The sequence below is a fragment of the Ranitomeya variabilis genome, chromosome 1 (genome assembly GCF_051348905.1).
Source record: "Ranitomeya variabilis isolate aRanVar5 chromosome 1, aRanVar5.hap1, whole genome shotgun sequence".
Taxonomy (NCBI): domain Eukaryota; kingdom Metazoa; phylum Chordata; class Amphibia; order Anura; family Dendrobatidae; genus Ranitomeya; species Ranitomeya variabilis.
In genome coordinates this window covers 586,614,638-586,639,821 of record NC_135232.1, presented here as the reverse complement: position 1 = coordinate 586,639,821, position 25,184 = coordinate 586,614,638, and the positions used below count along the sequence as shown (strand labels likewise).

Genomic DNA, 25,184 nt, shown 5'->3' with positions numbered 1-25,184 from the left:
GCTGGGTTAAGCAGGTGACACTTAATGGGGAATTTTTGTTATCACTGATCATATTGTCTGCCATGGGATTTTCTTTTGTAAATACTGATGAAAAAAAGTCATTTCGCATATTGGCTTTTTCCTCATCCTAATCCACCATTTCACCCAGACTATTTTTAAGGGGGTCAACACTATCATTTTTTAGTTTCTTGCTATTTATGTAGTTAAAGAATATTTTGGGATTATTTTTACTCTCTCTGGCAATTAGTCTCTATGTCTCAATTTTTGCTGCCTTGATTTGCTTTTTACAGAATTTATTTAATTTTCTGTTGTCACGATATTGTATGAAATGTAATATGATTTCGTAGCTTTGCTGTGGGCTAAAAACCCCCCTTCTCTGTGTGTTTGTGTTTGCTGAGATGTGGATGTGTAGAAAAGGTTTTATTGCTCTAGTCGTAAATTCCAGGCTTTGGGCAACTTACTCATCCCTCCTCCATCTAGAATCAGCTAGAACTGGTCTGATCTCCCTTTTAAAACATGAAGCTCTTTGTTCTGTTATAGTAAGATATTGGGCCAACGGTTTTGTCTAGGAAAATAGTATGTCCAGTTTGGAAATCTCCATCGGCGGATCTATCGGCCACGATAAACGCGGGCTTCTAGTTCAAACAGGGACAAAATACAGATTTCTCTGGAACTGAGTGTCTCTACTAGCCCGAATTTAGTATCTATAGAGAGCAAATCTTAATACAAGATGAATGAGGGGTGTGTTATGACTCTGCCAGATTCTCCAGCGAAGATATGACAGTCATAAGAATGGTTGGAGAAAACTGTACAGCTGAGGAAGGAGGAGGGCGATCCTAACTCAACCCCTTTAGTGATGTCACAAGGCTGGAGGTTAAAAGTCTTAACTATTAACCCAGCCGGGAGTCTTAGAGTGTTTTACTGGAGGAGCTGTTCCTATCCTGATGCACTGGGACATTTGGGGTCCCGCCCACCAGCATGGTTTTGCCTGAAATGGACTGAGAACATGTGAGAGTTACCTTTTCTCATTTAATCCCTTTATTTTATAATTACCTTGTACATTTTCAATTGTCTCATATTGTAACATTTATATGCCTTTTTTGTAAACACTGCCTTAAACTTTCGGAGTAAAATATATAAAGTACTAGTTCGTTCTTCCTGTTCTAAAACGTACCTTAAGCCTTCTGAAGGGAATTACGCTACTGTTTTGGGTTAGCTTCGGACCCGTTTAATCGAAGCTGGTGGCAGCATCCCGTGTGCGGGCCTTTGGGTGTCGTTGTAGCGACTGCGGCGTTGATAATTATTGTTCCTGCCTGAGTGGGAGTATTTATATTGCCTCGCTGCAGCGTGCCCAATAGCCAGTACATAGCAGGCAGCCTTTCTGGTGACTAGTTACTCTAGGTGCAGTACCTAATCTGACCTGAGGGTAAGGGGGGTGCCAGAGAGCTGCAAGTTTCAAGTGGAACTGTAAGCGCGATATACATAAATCCCTGCAGTTCGTGGTATATTGAAGAGCAGTGGGATACCTAAAATAAGCCCCTGCTGTAAACTAGAGGTCAACAGCCTTGTGTGTGTTTTTTCATCAAATTATAGCAGTGGAGGGATAACTAAGATAAGCCCCTCTGCACATGTGATAGCCGTCTGTTGGCCTAACGTCACCCCGATCCGTGACGTAGGGGTGGCGGTCACGGTGTGAATCGTGACATATTGGTGGCAGCGGTGTGGATTCATGACAAATTGGTGGCAAGGCGGTGGGATCTAAAGGCCCCGTCTCACATAGCGAGATCGCTAGCGAGATCGCTGCTGAGTCACAAGTTTTGTGACGCAACAGCGACCTCCATAGCGATCTCGCTATGTGTGACACGTACCAGCGATCAGGCCCCTGCTGCGAGATCGCTGGTCGTGTCAGAATGGCCTGGACCTTTTTTTGGTCGTTGAGGCCCCGCTGACATCGCTGAATCGGTGTGTGTGACACCGATCCAGCGATGTCTTCACTGGTAACCAGGGTAAACATCGGGTTACTAAGCGCAGGGCCGCGCTTAGTAACCCGATGTTTACCCTGGTTACCAAAAAAAACAAACAGTACATACTCGCCTTTCGGTGTCCCTTGCCGTCTGCTTCCTGCTCTCACTGACTCCCGGCCGTACAGTGAGAAGTGAGAGCACAGCAGTGACGTCACCGCTGCGCTCTGCTCTCAGTGTACGGCGGCTCAGTCAGAGCAGGAAGCAGACGGCAAGGGACCTGGACACCGAAAGGCGAGTATGTAGTGTTTGTTTTTTTTGGTAACCAGGGTAAACATCGGGTTACTAAGCGCGGCCCTGCGCTTAGTAACCCGATGTTTACCCTGGTTACCCGGGTGCTGCAGGGGGACTTCGGCATCGTTGAAGACAGTTTCAACGATGCCGAAGTCGTTCCCCTGATCGTTGGTCGCTGGGGAGAGCGGTCTGTGTGACAGCTCCCCAGCGACCACACAGCGACTTACCAACGATCACGGCCAGGTCATATCGCTGGTCGTGATCGTTGGTAAATCGCTTAGTGAGACGGGGCCATTAGAGGATTAGTGATTTGGTTTGAGCAATCATTCCTCTCACTAAAAACTTGTAAAGTTCTTGCGAGGACTCTGCGCAAATAAGTTTGGAGAACGAACTCAGTGTTTATTAGTCCTGAGACAATTGTGTGTACTGGTAATTATCCCTTCCCTTTCTCTTCGTTTTTCTGTCCTATCTTTTATTTGGCAACCATGGTTGTGCTGGGAGAAACCTTTTATAAGAAGCAGTCCAAGAACACTCTTATGGCCTTGTGCATGTCACAGCAGATTGACTGTGCAGGCAAAACCAAAGACCAAATGGTCGCTGAACTGGTGCAATTCGAAGCACACCGCTCTCAGAGCCCAGTGGCCGCAGATCCCAGCACAAGCGAACATGGTGCTGCAGCAGAGGTCCAACCACTGAATACGGGCCCTACCAGCAACCAGGGCGGTTTGGACCCCAGTCTGCTGGCGGTCTTGGAACTACTCCCCGCCGATAACCGTGATGGACGTCGGCAGCTGATCCAGCAATACCAGGAGCGAGCCGAGCGGGAGGCCCAGGCCCAACGAGCTGAGCGCCAAGCCCAGCGAAAATATGAACTGGAGATGCTCCGGCAGGGAGTGATGCCCTCCACCGCCCGGAGCCAGGAGCCCAACAGCGCTCCGATACCGAAGCCCTGGCCCGATCACTTTCCTGTTATGGAAAAGGACGGGGATTGGACACTTTTCTGCTGGCCTTTGAGAAAGCCTGCAGACAGTACCAGCTGCCTAAAGACCAATGGGCACGATACCTGACCCCAGGGCTGAGAGGCAAAGCTCTGGAGGTGCTTGCTGCCCTCCCTCAAAAACAAGATGGTGACTATGAGGCCATCAAGCAGGCCCTCATAGGCAAGTACCAGCTTACACCTGAGGTTTACCGTAGAAAGTTCCGGAACCTCCAACGAGGCCCACACGACAGCTACGGCGATGTGGTGCATGGACTCAGGACCCACTTTAACCAGTGGATCCAAGGACTGTCGGTGACCACCTTTGAGCAGCTGGGAGACCTGATGATCAAAGACCAGTTCTTACACCTTTGTCCAGCTGAGGTGCGACAGTTCGTGATGGACAGAGAACCCAATGACGTGACGAAAGCAGCGCAGATTGCCGATGCCTATGAGGCCAACCGTAGATCGGAAGTGCGGAAGCCAGCCACCACCAGCTGGAGAGGGGGTAAGCCTGCAACCAACACCAGTACCCCTTCCAGCCAACACCCCAGAGGTCCAGTCCCTGTAGCCAACAGCATCAGACCTACCACCGAACCTCGCCAGTGTTACGTCTGCAAGCGGACTGGTCATATCAGTCCCCACTGTCCAGACAAGCAGAAGAACCCCCCATCCAAGGCCCCAGGGCCTAATGCAGCAGTTCTTTTGGTGGGTGGTGTGGCTGGGAGGGTGTGTGACAACGTACAGCACGTCACCGTGGGAGGCCATGTTGCTACAGGCCTCAAGGACACCGGGGCTGAACGAACCCTCATCCGACCCGAACTGGCAGCCCCTGAAGAAATCATTCCGGGGAAAACCCTAACTGTCACTGGGATTGGGGGCATCAGCTGTCCCTTGCCAATGGCCCGGGTTTATATTGATTGGGGTGCCGGGAGTGGGGTGAAGGAAGTGGGGCTGTCTGACAATTTGCCCACTGATGTTTTGTTGGGGACTGATTTGGGGAGGATGGTTGCATACTACGTCCCTGACACCCCTCCCCAATCTGCTAATAAGGATAACGTTAACCCCGATGATGATGATGGGAAATCGCATGCTTTACCTGACCATGCTTTATCCAGTAATGATGCCTCTGATAACCATTTTTCCCTAGGATTGATGGTGAGAATGTTGTACCTGTGCCAACTGAACCTGATAATGATTTTTCTGTGAAAGTTGATGTGTCCATAGGTACAGGAGTGCTCAGCTACGTCGCTCTGCGGAGTGAGACGGCTGAGGAACCCCTAGGAGGGGCAAGTGTCGGTGCTACAGGAAATGGGGAGATACATGGGAACCGTGAGGAAGGTGATGCCATGCAATTGACCAGTGCCACCAAGGAAGGTAACTGGCCCATAAGTAGCACTGCCCCTGAGGTAATGGGGGTGGATGGGGAGGTAGAGCCCATAGCAGCGCCGGCTGATGGGTCTGTAGAAATCCCCGGGGAGACAGCCTACATAGCTGCTGTCACCCGCAGTCAGAGTGCCCGGAACGCAGATAACTGTCTGCCTTCCGGACCCTTCTCAGTCATCATTGTGACTGAACCAGAGGTGGACCCAGAGCAGGTCCCAGAGGGTTCCCGTGGGGAAGGGACCCTGACATCGCTTCTGGCTTCCCCTAGCCAGGAGTTTCAGGCCGCTCTGCGTGCAGAGGCGAGCCTAGAGAGTTTGAGACAACTCGCTGAGACGCCCATCTCCGAGACTGATAAGGAGAGGGTGTTCTGGGAAAAAGGAAGGTTGTACCGGGAGACAGTACCCGTAAAATCGCAAAAGGAGTGGTTGAGGGAAAGACAGCTGGTCATCCCGCAGCAATTCCGGGGTGAGTTGTTACGGATTGCCCATGAGATCCCGCTAGCTGGACACTTGGGGATCAGCAAAACAAAGGCCCGGCTGTCTCAACACTTCTACTGGCCTAAGATGGGGACAGATGTGTCAAACTACTGTCGCTCCTGTGTCACCTGTCAAAGAGTGGGGAAGGCGGGGCCTGCTCTTAAGGCTCCCCTGATCCCTTTGCCAGTGATAGAGGAGCCTTTCCAGAGAATCGCGGTGGACATTGTGGGCCCGCTGGCCGTCCCCAGCAGCTCTGGAAAGCAATACATCCTTACTGTGGTAGACTACGCTACCCGGTACCCAGAGGCAGTAGCTCTGTCGTCAACTAGGGCAGATAAGGTGGCGGATGCCCTGTTGGCTATCTTTTCACGTGTAGGATTTCCCAGGGAGATGCTCACTGATCAAGGGACCCAATTCATGTCTCGCCTAATGGAGGCTCTCTGTAAGAGAATGCAGGTGAAGCACCTGGTATCGAGTGCGTATCAGCCACAGACCAATGGCTTGTGTGAACGCTTCAATGGTACCCTCAAACAGATGCTACGCATGCTGGTTGAGACACAATGGTGCGACTGGGAGTGGTACCTTCCACACCTGCTGTTCGCTTACCGAGAGGTTCCACAGGCCTCGACGGGGTTCTCCCCCTTCGAGCTCCTGTATGGCAGGTGAGTCCGGGGACCCCTTGGGTTGGTAAGAGAATCCTGGGACGAGGAGCCGAACCCTTCTGAAGTGTCCATAGTGGAGCATGTCATGCGCTTCCGTGACAAGATGCAGACCTTGACGCAGTTGGTGCATGACAACATGACGCAGGCTCAGGCTGACCAGAAGCACTGGTACGACCAGAACGCCCTTGAGAGGACCTACCACATGGGTCAAAAGGTGTGGGTGCTGGTCCTCGTGCCAACGGATAAGCTTCAGGCAGCCTGGGAGGGCCCATACGTCGTCCACCAACAGCTCAACCCGGTCACCTACGTGGTCACGCTTGACCACGCTCGGGGTAGGCGAAAGGCCTTTCACGTCAACATGATGAAGGCTCATCATGAACGTGAACCTTTCGTCCTGCCGGTCTGCAGCTTACCCGAAGACGGGGAGGAAGACACCCTCCTGGACATGCTGGCCCAAGCCAAGGCCGGTGGGTCCATCGAGGACGTGGAGGTAAGCGCCTCGTTAACTGAACCACAGTGGTTGCAGCTGCAAAACACACTGGAACCTTTCCGGGTCTTGTTCTCCAACTGGCCTGGAAGGACTGAGTTAGCAGTCCACGAGGTGGACTGTTGTGAATTCTGCTCTTGGGCTCCCTCCGGTGGTTGTTGGTGGTAGTGCAGTTGTCTTGGGGTTGTAATCCAGGGCAGGTGTTTCTGCTGATTGCAGCTCTATTAGGTATTTAGGTGTGCAGGATCCATGAGTCCTTGCCAGTTGTCCATTGTTCTTGGAGGGATTGCATCTCTCTCTGGCTCCTCATGCCCTGCTGCCAATTCAGCTAAGATAAGTGTCTGGTTTTTGTCTCTGTGCACACATGCAGTGTGCTTTGCAATTCAGTGCAATTCATTGTGTTTTTGTCCAGCTTAGACTTTGTTTGGATTTATCAGTCATGCTGGATTCTCAGGAGATGCAGATATACTTTCTATGTCTTTAGTTAGATGTAGAATATTTGTATTATCTGCTGTGGATATTTTTAGGATTTTAATACTGACCGCTTAGAATTCTGTCCTATCCTTTTCTATTTAGCTAGAAGTGCCTCTTTTGCTAAATCCTGTTTTTCTGCCTGCGTGTGTCTTTCCTCTTATACTCACAGTCAATATTTGTGGGGGGCTGCCTATCCTTTGGGGTTCTGCTCTGAGGCAAGATAGAATTCCCTTTTCCATCTATAGGGGTATTTAGTCCTCCGGCTGTGTCAAGGTGTCTAGGACGTGTTAGGTACATCCCACGGCTACTTCTAGTTGCGGTGTTAGTTTAGGGTTTGCGGTCAGTACAGGCACCACCTACTCCTGAGAAAGTCTCTCATGCGGCTCCAAGGTCACCGGATCATAACAGTGGACACCGGGAATCATGCCCCACTACGGCGAACACCCTATCGAATCTCTGACCAGGTGCAGCAGGTTATGCGCCAGGAGATCGATGAGATGTTACAGCTGGGGGTGATTCGACGGTCAAAGAGCGTGTGGGCCTCACCCGTAGTTCTCGTGCCAAAGAAGGACCGGACCACCCGGTTCTGCGTGGACTACAGGGGGCTCAACGCCATTACAGCCTCTGACGCGCACCCAATGCTGCGCATCAAGGAGCTGCTTGAGAAGTTAGCTGGCGCAAAATACCTGACAATAATGGATATGAGTCGAGGATACTGGCAGATTCCCCTGAGCCCCGAGGCGCAGGAGAAGTCCACCTTTGTCACACCCTTTGGACTGTACGAGTCCACGGTCATGCCCTTCGGCATGAAGAATGCCCCTGCCCTTTCCAGCGGATGGTCAACCTCCTGCTTCAGGGACTGGAGGAGTACGCCGTGGCATACTTGCATGACATTGCTATCTTCAGTCCCTCCTGGAAGGAACACCTGCAGCATCTCGAGGAGGTGCTCAGGCGAATTCACCGAGTAGGACTGACTATCAAGCCGGGAAAGTGCTAGATGGGCATGAGGGAGGTCCACTACCTGGGGCACTGGGTAGGCAGAGGCACCCTAAAGCCAGAGCCTGAGAAAGTGGGAGCGATCGTGGACTGGCCCACTCCCAGGACCAAGAAACAGGTGATGTCCTTCCTGGGCACCGCAGGGTACTATAGGCGCTTCGTACAGCACTATAGTAGCCTGGCAAAACCCTTGACGGACCTCACCAGGAAGAAGCTACCCACATCGTCAACTGGACCGACCACTGTGAGGGGGCCTTCCAGGCGTTGAAAACAGCACTGTGCAATGCCCCTGTGTTGAAAGCAGTCGACAGCAGCCAACCGTTCTTGGTACAGACTGACGCCAGTGAGTTTGGCCTTGGTAATGTGCTCAGCCAAGTTGACTTGGAGGATCAAGAGCACCCCGTCCACCATTGAGAAGGAGTGCCTGGCCATAGTCTGGGGCCTGCAGCGCTTGCAGCCCTACCTGTACGGCCGTGCCTTCACGGTGGTGACTGACCACAACCCTCTGCTCTGGCTAAATGCCATATGTGGAACCAACGGCAGGTTGCCACGCTGGAGCCTTGCCCTTCAGCAGTTTGACTTCACCATTGAACACAAAACGGGCAGGGAGCATGGAAATGCAGATGGACTGTCTCGCCGGGGTGAACCTACTGAGGTGCGCATGGAGGCATACCAAGGGGTTCTGCCTCCGTAGCGCAGACCAAAAAGGGGAGGTGTCACAATATTGTATGAAATGTAATATGATTTCGTAGCTTTGCTGTGGGCTAAAAAAAACCCCTTCTCTGTGTGTTTGTGTTTGCTGAGATGTGGATGTGTAGAAAAGGTTTTATTGCTCTAGTCGTAAATTCCAGGCTTTGGGCAACTTACTCATCCCTCCTCCATCTAGAATCAGCTAGAACTGGTCTGATCTCCCTTTTAAAACATGAGGCTCTTTGTTCTGTTATAGTAAGATATTGGGCCAACGGTTTTGTCTAGGAAAATAATATGTCCAGTTTGGGAATCTCCATCAGCGGATCTATCGGCCACGATAAACGCGGGCTTCTAGTTCAAACAGGGACAAAATACAGATTTCTCTGGAACTGAGTGTCTCTACTAGCCCGAATTTAGTATCTATAGAGAGCAAATCTTAATACAAGATGAATGAGGGGTGTGTTATGACTCTGCCAGATTCTCCAGCGAAGATATGACAGTCATAAGAATGGTTGGAGAAAACTGTACAGCTGAGGAAGGAGGAGGGCGATCCTAACTCAACCCCTTTAGTGATGTCACGAGGTTGGAGGTTAAAAGTCTTTACTCTTAACCCAGCCGGGAGTCTTAGAGAGTTTTACTGGAGGAGCTGTTCCTATCCAGACCTCCTGATGCACTGGGACATTTGGGGTCCCGCCCACCAGCATGGTTTTGCCTGAAATGGACTGAGAACATGTGAGTGTTACCTTTTCTCATTTAATCCCTTTATTTTATAATTACCTTGTACATTTTCAATTGTCTCATATTGTAACATCTTTATATGCCTTTTTTGTAAACACTGCCTTAAACTTTCAGAGTAAAATATATAAAGTACTAGTTCGTTCTTCCTGTTCTAAAACGTACCTTAAGCCTTCTGAAGGGAATTACGCTACTGTTTTGGGTTAGCTTCGGACCCGTTTAATCGAAGCTGGTGGCAGCATCCCGTGTGCGGGCCTTTGGGTGTCGTTGTAGCGACTGCGGCATTGATAATTATTGTTCCTGCCTGAGTGGGAGTATTTATATTGCCTCGCTGCAGCGTGCCCAATAGCCAGTACATAGCAGGCAGCCTTTCTGGCGACTAGTTACTCTAGGTGCAGTACCTAATCTGACCTGAGGGTAAGGGGGTGCCAGAGAGCTGCAAGTTTCAAGTGGAACTGTAAGCAGGATATACATAAATCCCTGCAGTTCGTGGTATACTGAAGAGCAGTGGGATACCTAAAATAAGACCCTGCTGTAAACTAGAGGTCAACAGCCTTGTGTGTGTTTTTTCATCACATTGTAGCAGTGGAGGGATAACTAAGATAAGCCCCCCTTCACATGTGATAGCCGTCTGTTGGCCTAAAGTCACCCCGATCCGTGACGTAGGGTGACGGTCACGGTGTGAATCGTGACATATTGGTGGCAGCGGTGTGGATTCATGACAATGTATTTATTTAATGCCTCATCACTACCTACTTCCTTTAATTCTCTAAATGCTTTCTTTTTTCCCTTATTGCGCCCCTTACAGCTCTATTTAGCCATATTGGTTTCCTCCTATTTCTAGTATGTTTATTCCCATACGGTATATACTCTGCACAGGTCCTATCCAGGATGCTAATAAACGTCTCCAATTTTCTTTGTATATTTTTATGTCTCAGGATATCGTCCCAGTTATTTGCACCAAGATCATCTCTCATCCGTTGGAAATTTGCCCTCCTGAAGTTTAGTGTCCTTGTAACCCCTCTACTACACATCTTATTAAAGGATACATGAAAACTTATTATTTTGTGATCACTATTCCCTAAGTGACCCCCAACCCTTATATTTGCTATGCGGTCTGGCCTGTTGGTTAATATTAGGTCTAGTAGGCCCCCCTTCTTGTTGGGTCCTGAACCAGTTGTGAAAGGTAATTGTCTCTCATAGTTGTCAAAAACCAATTACCTTTGCTAGAACCTCAGGTTTCTGTTCCCCAATCTATTTCAGGGCAGTTGAAGTCCCCCATAATAATGACTTCTCCTTGGGTCGCAGCTTCATCCATTTGCTTTACGAGGATATTCTCCATTGCTTCCATTATTTTTGGAGACTTATAACAAACCCCTATCAGTAATTTATTATTTTTTCCCCCTCCCCTTATCTCCACCCACAGGGACTCTACATTTTCATTAGATTCACCTATATTATCACGCCGGATGGGTTTTAAGGTCGATTTTACATACAGACACACCCCTCCCCCTCGCTTATCTGTACGGTCATTTCTGAAAAGGCTATAGCCCTGCATGTTAACAGCCCAGTCATGGCTCTCATCCAACCATGTTTCAGATATCCCCACCATGTCATAATTATGCTCCAACAACATTAATTCTAATTCCTCTATTTTGTTGGCGAGGCTTCTGGCATTAGTATACATGCACTTGATGTTCCTCTCTGTACCTCTATTCTTTCTTAAATTATTAACTGTTCTAACCCCACCCCCCATGCCACCGCCACCCCCAACTTCCTTATTTGTGCCCAGGTCTCTATCTGCACTATCTTCCTCTCCTATAAATTGAATACCCTCCCCCCCAATCCCTAGTTTAAACACTCCTCCAACCTTCTAGCCATTTTCTCCCCCAGCACAGCTGCACCTTCCCCATTGAGGTGCAGCCCGTCCCTAGCGTAGAGCCTGTAGCCAACTGAGAAGTCAGCCCAGTTCTGCAGGAACCCAAACCCCTCCTTCCTACACCAGTTCTTGAGCCACTTATTAACCTCCCTAATCTCCCGTTGCCTCTCCGGCATGGCATGTGGTACAGGGAGAATTTCGGAAAATACCACGTTGGAGGTCCTTGCTTTCAGCTTGCAGCCTAATTCCCTGAAATCATCTTTAAGGACCTTCCACCTACCTCTAACTTTGTCATTTGTGCCAATGTGCACAATGACCGCTGGGTCCTCACCAGCCCCTCCCAGTAATCTGTCCACCCGATCAGCGATGTGTTGGACTCGAGCGCCAGGTAGGCTGCACACCGTTCGACGATCCCTGTCTTTGTAACAGATTGCCCTATCTGTTCCCCTAATAATTGAGTCCCCCACTACCAGCACCTGTCTGGCCTGCCCTGCTCTCCTATTTCCCTCCTTACTGTAGCAGTCACTACTCCGGCTTTCAGAGGACATGCCTGGCTGCAGCAGTGCTACCCCTGTACTGACACCCCCCTCATCTGCCAACATAGCAAACTTATTGGGGTGTGCCAGATCAGGACTAGCCTCCCTGGCACTCTTCCCTCTACCCCGCTTTCTGAATGTCACCCAGCTAGCTACTTCACTGTCCTGCAGCTCCATCCTACCATCCCCCCCCTCATCTATCCCATTGAGCGTCTGCTCAGTGAGCAGAAGACTCCTTTCCATATTGTCTATGGATCTCAGTGTTGCCAGCTGCACATTTAGATCCAGAATCTGTGTTTCCAAATGCACAACGTGCTCACATCTCGCAAAGCAGTATGCACCCTCGACCGGCTGATCAAGGACTGCATACATGTGGCAAGATGTGCACTGGATGGCATTAACAATAGTGGAGCACATTTCCTAATGGGGATTGCACCAGACAGAAACGTTAAATAAAAATAAATGCAAAGTATTAGTAAAATACAGACAGCAATTCAGCAATTCCTCCCTTGGAAACTCCCTGAATCCAAAGTCACTGAATCACAAGTCACACTTACCGCCGTTCACACTTACGCTCCGGTCACACTCAGCTCGTTCACACTCGCTAAGCTGAAGATTTAAAGATTTTTTTTTTTCCCCTCTGCAGCAATCCACCTTGCTGTTCAATGCACTTCCAAAAAGGAACTGATTGGCTGCAGTGGTCACGTGGATATATGACCAGTACTTAGCTGCAGTAGTCACAAAGATGTACGGCTAGTGATTGGCTGCAGTGGCCACAAGGATGTACGGTCAGTGATAACTGCAGCCAAAGTGACTGTCGTGCACCACTAGAGAGATTGCACTGGAGCAATAGGTTGAATAACCGGTGTGTACCGTGTTTGTTTTTTTCTATTTTTATAACATACTCTGCTGTTTTATATTTGATCCGGAAAAAACATGATTACAAGAGCAGTGTGGGTAAAGGAGAGTGGTGTGGGTATACGAGGGCGGTGTGGGTATATGAGGGTGGTGTGGGTATACGAGGGCGGTGTGGGTAAAGGAGAGTGGTGTGGGTATACGAGGGTGGTATGGGTATAAGAGGGCGGTGTGGGTATACGAGGGCGGTGTGGGTATACGAGGCCGGTGTGGGTATACGAGGCCGGTGTGGGTATACGAGGGCGGCGTGGGTATACGAGGCCAGCGTGGGTATACGAGGCCAGCGTGGGTATACGAGGCCAGCGTGGGTATACGAGGCCGGCGTGGGTATACGAGGGCGGTATGGGTATACGAGGGCGGCGTGGGTATACGAGGCCAGCGTGGGTATACGAGGCCAGCGTGGGTATACGAGGCCGGCGTGGGTATACGAGGGCGGTATGGGTATACGAGGGCGGCGTGGGTATACGAGGCTGGCGTGGGTATACGAAGCCGGCGTGGGTATACGAGGGCGGCGTGGGTATATGAGGCCGGCGTGGGTATACGAGGGTGGTGTGGGTATACGAGGCCGGTGTGGGTATACGAGGCCGGTGTGGGTATACGAGGGCGGTGTGAGTATACTAGGGTGGTGTGGGTAAACGAGGGCGGTGTGGGTATATGAGGGCGGTGTGGGTATACGAGGCCGGTGTGGGTATACGAGGGCGGTGTGGGTATATGATGGTGGTGAGGGTATACGAGGCTGGTGTGGGTGTACAAGGCCGGTGTGGGTGTACAAGGCCGATGTGGGTATACAAGGCCGGTGTGGGTGTACAAGGCCGGTGTGGGTGTACAAGGGCTTTGGTTGTAGGCCTATTGGAAAAATATCTCCTTGTTGAGATCTCATTAGAAGAGCAGTAGGACTTGTCCACTTGCAAAAATTATTAGGTGTGTTACTAATAGGATTATTCTAATATGTTTTTTGTTTTTTTTCGTGTTCGGTGTCTCCTTATCCAGCCCTGTGCACACAGCTTGCTCCATACACCAGTCCTTCCCTCTCCTGTCTCCCACATTTGGGTGGTGTGATGTGGTTATGATCCTGGGGTACACACAAGCCTCACCTTTATTGTCCAGCGTTTCCGTAATTTTTTCCACATCGGATTCCGGCTCAAAATTCTTAAGGGGTCTGATGGTGCCAAGCGTTCCCCAGGCGCTAACCTGTTGAAGAAGATGGACAGGAATTAATTACTGTAGTTCTTGATATTGCTCAGATGGCAGTATGGAAAGTAATTTGACATTCACACCAATTTATGCATATACTAACTCCAGAAGGAAACAGGGATTGGGCATGTTGGATTTCAACATGCCCAATCCTTTGTCTTCAAGAGAGACTGTCAGCAACTTCTTCTCCTGTCTGCATTATTTAACACATGCATGCTCGGATGAACTCAGCATGTATGGGTGTAGGAAAAACAACTACAGGTCATTGGCCAGCAGCTGTAAAGGTAAAGTAGCCACGTGGCATCACTGTATGGAGCAGGCTCAGGAGCTGAGCCCGCTCCAAACAGCATAGGTGCCGCCTCAGAGACTAACTGATGTGTTTTTATTATTATTATTATTATTATTATTATTATACATTTTTATTGGGACATTTATTCCATGGCGATTTACATGTGAAAAGGGGGAAAATATAGACAAATACAATAAACATGAGCAAAAAATAAGGCACTAGCAGGTACAGAAGGAGGGAGGACCCTGCCCCCGAGGGCTCACAGTCTGCAGGGGATGGGTGAGGATACACTAGGAGAGGGTAGAGCTGGTTGTGCGGCGGTTCAGCATACTAAGGATCAGCTATCTCTGATCGCATCAGTTTAATCTCAACTGCGGCATTTAAAAGGACTCCAACAAGATTAATAAAAAGTGTAAAAAAAATCAGAAAAAACAAAATTGAAAGAATAAAAAGAAGAATAACATAAAAAGTTTCAATCACCCACTTTTCCCTAAAAATTAAATAGAAAGATGTAGAAAAAAAAAAAATGATGTGTTGGAATTGCCATAACTAATATAATGGTGAATGCCAAAATTAAAAAAAAAAATCAAAACCTAAAATGGTATCAAGAAAGAACAATGTACTATGAAGACAAAGCACAAGGAGTGGACTGCTGATGGAGTCATTGCTTCAAGAGCCACCACACAGACGTATCCAGGACATGGGCTACAAGTGTCGCATTCCTTGTGGCAAGCCACTCATGACCAATAGACAACGCCAGAAGCGTCTTACCTGGGCCAAGGAGAAAAAGAACTGGACTGTTGTCAGTGGTCCAAGGTGTTGTTTTCAGATGAAAGTAAATTTTGCATTTCATTTGGAAATCAAGGTCCCAGAGTGGAGAGGCCACAATCCAAGATGCTTGAGGTCTAGTGTGAAGTCTCCACAATCAGTGATGGTTTGGGGAGCCATGTCATCTGCTGGTGTAGGTCCACTGTGTTTTATCAGACCTAAATCTGCGCAGCCGTTAACCAAGAAATTTTAGAGCACTTCCTGCTTTCCTCTGCCGACAAGCTTTTTGGAAATGGAAATATTATTCTCCAGCAGTACTTGGCATCTGTCCACACTGCCAAAAGTACCAATACCTGATTTACAAACAACAGTATCACTGTGCTTGACTGGCCAGCAAACTCGCCTGACCTTAACCCCAAAGCGAATCTATGGGGTATTGTCAAGAGGAAGATGAGACACCAGACCCAACAATACAGACGGGCTGAAGGCTGCTATCAAAGCAACCTGGGCTTCCATAACACCTCAGCAGTGCCACAGGCTGATCGCCTCTATGCCTCGCTGCATTGGTGCAGTAATTGATGCAAAAAGAGCTCCGATAAAGTATTGAGTGTGAGTTGTCCGCCAGGGCCGTTGGGTACCTGGCACCAGGTCCAGTGTTCACAGGGGGATGTCACGGTGGCGACCCAGTCTGTGGCCCTGGGCACCCATGTAAAAGGGAAATTGAATAAAGTTTATGTTCGTGACTCCACCTGTGGTATTCGGTCAGTGGGGACCGACGCTGCTTTAAGGGGTCCTCTGGGGTGATGTTATGGCAGCTAGATGGTATAACTTCCCACAGGTGAAGTATATCCCCAGGGCTCCTGGTATGTAGGTGAAAGATGGTGAATAGTGCAGTAAAGAACAAGGATACAGGTTTGCAGTCTCTTTACCTGGTTTAATGAAGGCTTCAGGCAGCCACAGTCCAGGGTACCAGATCACAGGATAGGCAGAATCCGGCCGGCTTGGAACAAATGCAGTTTCCCTTTATCAGGTGGAGATGAAAGCCTTCCTCTAGCGAGGTGGTGTTGAAGTCCCTTACTGCCTATGGCTTCTGATAAGGTCCTCATAGTGCTTCTCTGTCCCCCATATAGGATAGGACACAAACCCGTATGACAGGTGACTCGAACCTTTTTACGGGATCTCTATCATGACGCGGGCTCTATGTGTCACTGTGTCTGCAGGGCATTAGGGCAGACAGGTAACTTGCAGTTGAGCTGTCCTGCCGGTCTCTGCTGTAAGTCTTAGAGTCCCTTACAACCTTGGTGTTCCGGCTACCGGTGATCTGCGCTTCAGAGGGAGATAGTTCATTCGCAGCTGTCCTCCCCTGATATCACTCTCCTGTGCTTTGCTCTCCTGCACGCTCACTGAACGATGTTCTTTCCTTCTGTATATCTCTTTCTCCAGGGGCTGTAGTACTTCAGACTACAGAGCCCCTTCAGACCTTCTGACACTCTGTCGGTCTGCACTCTCCTACCTCTCAACTTTCTCTCCCTTTTCCCTCCAAATCAGAATTTATATAGGGAAGCCACCCATAAACAGGGCGTGGGCTCCCTCTTCTGGTCTGGAGTATGAACATGTTGTGTGCATTGTGATTACCTGATAAAGAGATATCCTTCATCGCTTCCAAGCGTAACATCACTCTCCCCGTGAGGAAAGCAATGTCACTGTGACGACCAGGACCCTGGGGCGTCACAAGTGCATTTACTGAACATACATTGTAGTAGACTAACATTTCGGATTTTGAAATCATTTTTCAAGCTGGTGTTATAAAGTATTCTAATTTACTGAGATAATGACTTTTGGGTTTTCATTGGCTGTAAGTCATAATCATCAACATTATCAGAAATAAACACTTGGAATAGATCACTCTGTTTGTAATGACTCTATATAATATAGGAGTTTCACTTTTTGTATTGAAGAACTGAAATATATTAACTTTTTGATGATATTCTAATTTTGTCAGAAGCACCTGTAAGTCTGATCTGATATGACAACCGCCTGCCACCACACAATCGCATTGGGGAGGGGAGATGGCCGCTGGAACGGACTGCACTGCTTGAATGCTACTACAGAATGAAGCCGGCATTTATGAGGTTAAACAGCGATCGGTGTCAGCTCTGATCTTGCCCGTTATGTCAGCTGTGCTCCTAACATACTCCATACGCCAAACATCTGCATTACACCTGGAATATGGGGGCTGTTGTACTATGGTATTCTGTATTTTGTGGGGTTGTGGTTTGTACAGGCAGAGCAGTTTATCCTCTGTTTGGGAAAGGGTTAATTGTACAGAAAGTGACGTGTGTCACCCGACTGCTTTGTGAACTTGCTGGATATTTATGGAGAGGTGGACAGGTGACACGTGTGAGTAATGGAGAAAGGAAGATGCTACAAAGAAAGGGTCATAAAATCAAGAGGTCGCCCAGAGAAAATGGTGGCCCCCGCCAGCTCAGAGTAGTAGAGTAGTAGCCAGCCTTGGGAGCCAATCGTCTTCCAAAAAGAGTGACCATACTCAACGCTATAGGTTGGCAGCAAGGTGCAATGGTGGTGGTGATTAGACGATAACCTAGAGGAACAGGTAGGCTAAAACTGGGTGGGCAAAATGAAGAGAGACCAAAACCCACCCTATGGGGACCGATAAGAGCCGAGAAGTCGGGGGCTTGTATCTTTATGACTGTGAGGGCCATGAGTGAGAAGATGGTACCCCATAAAAGCCACCCATACACAATGATCGTTTGAGCCGACTGCAGACACAGCTGGGAGCTGCTCTCCTCTCTTTGGACTCTTTAGTGGCATCTTATCTCCCGGAGAAAGAAAGTAATGCCTACTGAAAATCCAACACGTCTCTTCTTCTCTCCCCCAAGAGTGAGAAGCCCCATACACATTATAGGTTGGCCGATCCCACCCATATCAGCGGACTCCCCTGATGTTAGTCTAGTTTGCATGGGAGCCTTAAATGGGTATTCCCATGCTCCATTCTCTGTACATTGGCTGTAATGGTGATATCACAACTACAGTGCACATCACCACTGCAGCCAATCACTGAACTCTAAAGCTTTGCCGATGTAGACACAATGAGCTGCTGAGCTCAGTGACTAGCTGCAGCGGTGATGTTCTCTGAAGTCAGGATATCACTGCTGCAGACAAAATTCAAGAAACCAGAGCAATGGCAGAGGAACCTGGACTTGAGGAAGGTGAGTACTTGTATGTAATAAGAGTTTGGCAAACACTGTTCTTAAAGTACAAAACCCCTCTAAAGTGCCCACACACTTGGTATAGCTGTCAGTCAAGCATTCATGGAGCAGACAGCTATCTCTTCTGAAACCCCCTTGTGATGAGGGAGCAGCCGCCATCTTGGATACGCGCATACTAACAGAGATTGGCATGACTCCATTTTGTCTCCTGGTCACAGGCCTGCAGAGATGAGCACTCCTGGCCCCCACCTTGTCTCATGAATAAAGTTCCTTTTAGCATGGTAATGGAATTAAGCTCAGTGTAGCAGGCAGAAGGTACTTCAAAGCTCAATGAGGAAGCCACACCAGCAGGGGACAAGGAGGCACCTGGGGGCTCAATTAAAGCACGCATGTCAAGTGGCCACAGGATACACGTCTATTGTGGCCTTCCAGTCGAACCGTCTCCAACATGGAATCATGAATTATGGACGCATCGTCAGAGGTACAGGCTCATAAAAAATATCCCCCTCACCCTAAAGAAATTGCGCATCTGACAGTGCAACTCCCGGGTCCGTGGGAGTTCTGGAACTGGAAATATAAAGACCAGCCTCCCACAGCGACCAAATGGGTCTGGGTTTGGTCCCTGTGCGACCGGCAGAACAAACCTCCTGCGCTGGTACCGCCCGTGTGCTGATCCGATCATCCTGAGAGAAGTTATCCCATTTATTAGATATTGGATACAGATCTTGCAGGGAAGCTGGGGGTGGAGATTCTTAGCCTGCCCAGGTACAGGGGGGAGGGACACAGCAGGGTTAAGAGCTGGGACCCTTGGAGAGTGGGGAGAACAGAGGAAGATGACTAACTAAGGAACTAAGGGAGAGGGTATGCCAGCCAGAGGGGAGCAAGCACACGCTTTCTGGGGGCTGCCCAGCAACTAAGTCTTGGACCTGCGGAACGCTGAGCCCCTCGGCTTCCACAAGCGACCTTCAACCTGGTAAATTGACCTCCAGATTTATACCTTTAAGCCTTGTATTATTATTGTTATATTTTACTCTGACTGTAACTCTTGATATATTTTTACTGTATATTTTTGTAATTACCTAGTGCGCCCTTAAGGCAATTAAATCATAAATTAATTTTGGGCTGATCCTTTTACTCTGATTGCGAATCTTAGAATACCCAGCGTGGGTAACAGGGCAGTCTCACCGGCGGTCATTTGCTCTAGGTGCAGTTCCCTTATTGACCTGAGAGACAAAGGGGGCGCCAGAGAGCTGTGCCTGTGTAGTTACGTCACGGATTGGTGACGTGGGAAGAACCGAGGCTTCCTTCACACCCCTCTCTTCCTCCTTTTATGCTGAGCGCTCATAAGTTTTCAGAAGGGAGAAAGGAGAAAGTAGCTGCCAGACTCCCCTGACAGTGGCTTATCCTCTGAGAATAAAAAGACTGTGCATTAGTATCCTAATGTGGGGATTCTTGTCTGATATCATATGTCGGAAGAGTCAGAAGGCCCCCTAATGCATCTAAGTATCTGGAGATCACACCAAAATCGGTGTGCTCGGACCACTTTCATCTAATGTGTTTGGGGGACTTTATATAGTTGGCGGCTGGAAGTTTATTTGTCCTACAGGTATTGTCCTACAGGTAGTCCTCCCAGTTCCCCCCTCCACCACCTATGTATCTACGTCAGGCATACATGTTTACTCAAGAGAAAATGACCAGAACATCCAAACTAGTGTGAACAGGTACCAGGTAAGACACTGATTCCAAGGGAAAATGTAACTGCATTCTGCAATATTAAAAATAATAAACTTAGAAAACTGGAGCCACAATATTGCTATAGAAAAATGACAGTAAGGCACGGAGCATGTAGATTGTCCAATATAATGGGGAAAGCTAAAGCTAGAAAGTGAAATAAAACAAGTACAACAGGACGGACGAGAAACAGATAATGCTCCAATACTGGGGTAAGAGAGCGGTCGACATGTTCTAATCTAGAGGAGCGGACGGAGAGAGATCCGTCCACAGATCTTAGGATTTGTAAGGAGATGGTCTTCTTCATACATATGAGCCAGATCCTCCTGGTCTCCCTGCTGCTGTCTATTCCTACATAACAGCCCCGTTGATCAGAAAGTAGTGGAAAGTTTCCTGACCTCCTTCTAACAGCCCTGTTGAGCAGAAAGTAGTGGAAAGTTTCCTGACCTTCTTCTGCCCCTCTAAAAATGATGGTGCCCATACACCTTAAAAAAAGCTTTTAGCTGTAAAAAAAGTGCTCCCCCATAACCAACATAGCAGATACTCACCCTCTCTGGGTTCAGCATTGCCTCTCCACGGATGCTCTGTTCTCTCTAAATTGGCTGCAGTGGTGACATCACGACTATAGCACACATCACCGCTGCAGCCAATCACTGAGCTCTAAAGCTCTGCCGATGTAGAAAGTGCGAGCTGCTTAGGTCAGTAACTAGCTGCAGCGGTGATGTTCTCTGAGATCAGGATATCACTGCTGCAGCCAAAATGCAGAGACCAGAGCAGCGGCGGAGGGAACTGGACTCAGGGAAGGTGAATACCTGTATGTAATAAAAGAGTTTGGCAACCACTGTTCTTAAAGTAGGAAAGGGCAGATCTTTTTTTATAGTCCATTGCCTTGATTGGCCACCAATGAAGAGTTTGGCCAGTCATCTGCGCGGTGCACAAACCTAGGCATCTATGATCTCCTCCAAGTGCTCAGTTCAGTTGTTGGGTTCCTTCAATCTCCATGGCCCTTTGAAGCAGGAACAACTATTCTAAAAGAGAACGATTTCACTCTGCAACATGAACAGGATGCAACTCACCTTATCTACCAGGTGTAGAGAGCTCAGGATTTCTTGAGTCAACGTCATTGCTCCTCAAGGGTCTATCTGAAATATAGATGGAAGTTGTGGGTGAAGTCACTGTAGGATCCTGGTGATTTCGGCCAGAAGTTCACTGCAGTCCTCGATATGACTTTTATTGACAAAGAATAACAGGTTTTGGCTGTTCTTAAGCAAGCACGGAGCCTGTCCCAGTGCGAGGAACGAGGGGAGTGGACAACACTTTGCTCTCGAATGGAAAAATGTCAAAGAATGTGGAAGTAACTGAGAAGCTCGGTGACAGGCCGGTCCAGGATGACTTGCATACCTTTGCATGGAGTGACCCCCTCCCACCGACTTCATACAAATACACTGCATTCTTAAAATTATACAACTAATCGCTTCCGCTTCTTCTTGCTGAAATTTGTTGCTTCCTCCCAGAAATGAAGTCAGAAATGTCCATTAGACCAAGGAAAACATGGACCATCACCAGCCGTGATACCTCAGAGGGAAAGGTTTTCCTATCTGCTTGACAATCAGGCTGCGGAGTTTCTGACACAGACAAATCAGATTACTTTTTCGAGCAGAAACTGCTTGAAGAAACACTTCTTTTTTTGTGAGTTTTTGGAAGAGTTTTTTTTATCTGGAGGATATGTGTACATTGAGTCTTTATGATGGGTTTTTGGAGTAAAAACACTCAAATTTTGAGGAAGATTTGGAGAGTATCCTCTCAGCTTCTGCTCAAAAAAACTCCTCAAAAACTCATTGTGATGCTACCCTTTGGGTATATGCATACACAGAGTCTTTTTTTTCTGAGTTTCTGGAGCAGAAACAGAACAGAACTTCCAAGTTTTTAGTAGTTTTGAGATTTGGAGTAGGATTTGAAGAGTTTCTGTTATGACTTCGTGCACAGGGAGTCTTTTTTTCAGCAGAAACTCTCAGAATCCTCCTCAAAAACTTAGGAGTTTCCACTCAGTTTTTGCTCCAAAAACTCCTCAAAAAACTCCTCCTGAAAAGTTTTGGAAGAGTTTTTTTTCTTGAAGAGCGTTTTGTAGCGTTTTGATATGACAGCGTCTAGTTTGGAGAGGTTTCCTTCAGGATCTGCTTCAAAGAACTGACATATGATTTCCATGCTGATTTTACTGTGAAACTGTAGCAGGTAGCCCCACGTTGATCAGCTGTAATAACTAGGGCTGATACATGTGACTATGGAGTGATCAAACAGCAGCTGCCAATTACATGCATGCAGTGAATCCTCTTTCTATAGGTCACAGAGAGACTCTTGCTATTTAATTCCCGGACATGAATCTTGTGTACTGCACTGGGAGCTACTTGCTGATTGTTTCCTTGTAAGCTTTTTCTCTATTTCACAGACACTTTCTGATAGGTTCTCTTATTCTTTTACTATGCAGTAAAGAGAGATGATTTATTTTTTGCTATAAGGGTCACCAAGCTGCTGCAGAAGCTCTTAGCCTCACAGTATAGTCGTACTGTAGACTAAGGCTGCCATCACACTAGCAGTATTTGGTCAGTATTTTACATCAGTATTTGTAAGCCAAAACCAAGAGTGGGTGATAAATGCAGAAGTGGTGCATATGTTTCTATTATACTTTTCCTCTAAATTGTTCTACTCCTGGTTTTGGCTTAGGCTGCCGTCACACTAGCAGTATTTGGTCAGTATTTAACATCAGTATTTGTAAGCCAAAACCAGGAGTGGAACAAACAGAGGAAAAGTATAATAGAAACATATGCACCACTTCTGCATTTATCACCCACTCCTGGTTTTGGCTTACAAATACTGATGTAAAATATTGACCACATACTGCTAGTGTGACGGCAGCCTGAGGCCCATAAATCTCCATGCCTTAATCAATAACAATAATCATTGGGTTAATGTAGGACCTGTGCATATACGAAGGTGCACGCAGTGGTGTGGAAATCATTAATAAAAAACCTACTTAGGAATATGTATCAGGAACAGCTGCGTAATCCCGAGGGGTACGGGTACATGAGATGCATTCACCTGCGGAGGGTTGTACATGGCGGACATGAAACATCTAGTACTTACATGGAGGTGTGCTGATGAACAGTATCTGATCTGGGTGGTGATCCCGCTCTATTCACTGGCACAAGGGCGGATTTGGGGAATCAGGTGACCGGCTGCCCTCATTGTGCTGTTATCCACCCTTTCCTGTTAGTTGCGAATCCCCCCTCCCATTACAGGCAGAGAATAGCTTCTATACTACTGTAACCTGTTCACCACTGTCATCATAAAGAAGCAGTCAAAAAGCATGGCCTTGATGCCCTACACCTTCACAAAAAGATAATGCTTTTAGTGCAAAGCTCAGTCTAAAATGTCCGGGAGCTATCTTAAAGCCAGGGTCACACTTAACGTATGAAAAATCGGTCTCCCTGCCGAGAGTCACACAAGTGTAATGCAAGTGTCATGCGAGTACAATCCGATTTTTCACACCAAGCATCCGATTTACATTATTATTATTTATTTATATAGCACCATTGATTCCATGATGCATTACATGAGAAGGGGTCATATACAAATTATAGGTATCACTTACAGCAAACAAACTAACAATTACAGACTGATACAGAGGGGTGACAAATCTGCCCTTGCAAGCTTACATTTTACAGGATGGTGGGGATGGAGACAATAGGTTGAGGGTTGTAGGAGCTCCGGTGTTGGTGAGGTGGTAGCTCCGGTAGTGATAAGGAGGCAGTGGGGTCAGTGCAGGCTGTAAACTTTCCTGAAGAGGTGGGTTTTCAGGTTCCATCTGCAGGATCCGAATGTGGTTGATAGTCAAATGTGTTGGGGCAATGAATTCCAGAGGATGGGGATATTCAGGAGAAGTCTTGGAGGCGGTTGGATGAGAAGCAAATAAGTGTGGAGGAAAGAAGGAGGTCTTGGGAGGACTGGAGATTACGTGAGGGAAGATATTGGGAGATTAGTTCAGAGATATATGGAGGAGACAGGTTATGGATGGCTTTGTAGGTCAGTATTAGTAATTTGAACTGGATATGCTGAGGGAAGGGGAGCCAGGGAAGAGATTTGCAGAGGGGGGAAGCAGAGGATTAGCGAGGAGAGAGATGAATTAGTCGGGTAGCAGAGTTAAGGATGGACTGGAGAGGTGCAAGGGTGTTAGCAGAGAGGCCACAGGAAAGGATGTTGCAGTAGTCGAGGCGGGAGATGATGAGGGCATGCACAAACATTTTAGTAGATTGACGGTTGAGGAAAGGACTGATTCTGGAGAAATTTTTTAGATGGAGGTGACAAGAGGTGGAAAGAGCTTGGATGTGCAGTTTGAAGGACAGGGCAAGGGTTACTCCGAGGCAGCAGACTTCCGGTACGGGGGAGAGCGTGATGTCGTTAATTGCGATAGATAGGTCAGGTAAGGAAGATCTATGAGATGGAGGAAAGATGATGAGTTCAGATTTGTACACATTGAGTTTGAGGAAGCGAGAGGAGAAGAAGGAGGATATGGCTGAAAGACTCTCTGGGATTCTGGGACAGCAGTGAGGTGACGTCTGGGCCGTAGATCTGAGTGTCATCAGCAAAAAGGTGGTACTGGACTTTATGAGTTGTCCCAGGCCAAGTGCATAGATTGAGAAGAGTAAGGGTCCTAGAACAGAGCCTTGGGGGACTCCAACAGAGAGAGGGTGGGATGAGGAGGTAGTGTGGGAGTGGGAGACGCTGAATGTGCGGTTGGAAAGGTATGAGGAGATCCATGATAGGACGAGGTCTTTTATGGCAAAGGAGAAGAGAATCTGTAGAAGGAGGCAGTGGTCAACTGTGTCGAAAGCAGAGGACAGGTCTAGAAGGAGGAGAAAATAGTATTGTCCGTTAGCTTTGGCTGTAAGTAGGTCGTTAGTAATTTTGGTCAGGGCAGTCTCAATTGAGTGATGGGGCAGAAACCAGATTGTAGATTGTCAAAGAGCAAGTTAGATGAGAGGTGGGAGGAAAGTTCAGCGTGGACGTGCTGCTCCAGGAGTTTGGAAGTGAATGGGAGCAGCAATATTGGGCGATAACTGGACATAGCAGTTGGATGAAGGGTTGGCTTTTTAAGGATAGGCGTGATTGTGGCATGTTTGAAAGCAGAAGGGAAGGTGCCAGAAATTAGTGATATGTTGAAGAGGTGGGTTAGGGATGGGATAAGAGTGGCGGTGAGGTTGGGGAGGAGGTGGGATGGGATGGGGTCGAGGGCACAGGTGGTGAGGTGCGATTTGGAGAGGAGACTTAAGCTCCCCTTCGGTGATGTTGGATAGGGAGGTTATGGGGTTTGGGCATGGGTCTGGTATACAAAGGGGTTGTTTACATCCAAGTGCAGTGCGACTGCTATCCGATTGTCATTGTCATTTACATATCGTTTTCAAAGGAAATATTTGTCAAAACACACACACATTATATATATATATATAT

General features: G+C 47.9%; 1 protein-coding gene across 2 annotated transcripts in view; it reads right to left on the bottom strand.

Annotated features, from left to right (window-relative positions):
* Window positions 1–22,895, bottom strand: part of ANXA9 (annexin A9) — a 39,825-nt gene extending 16,930 nt beyond the window's left edge. Inside the window, exons 1-3 of one of the 2 annotated variants that reach the window (XM_077257932.1) lie at window positions 22,821–22,895; window positions 20,756–20,821; window positions 13,562–13,658 (exon numbers count right to left, since the gene is read on the bottom strand). In XM_077257932.1, the coding sequence (XP_077114047.1) occupies window positions 13,562–13,658; window positions 20,756–20,803 (145 nt within the window). In that variant the 5' untranslated portion in view covers window positions 20,804–20,821; window positions 22,821–22,895. Of the gene's footprint in view, window positions 1–13,561; window positions 13,659–20,755; window positions 20,937–22,820 lie in introns of those variants that run through there. The other variant, XM_077257923.1, reaches the window with a different exon arrangement.
* Between the last annotated feature and the right edge of the window lie 2,289 nt (window positions 22,896–25,184).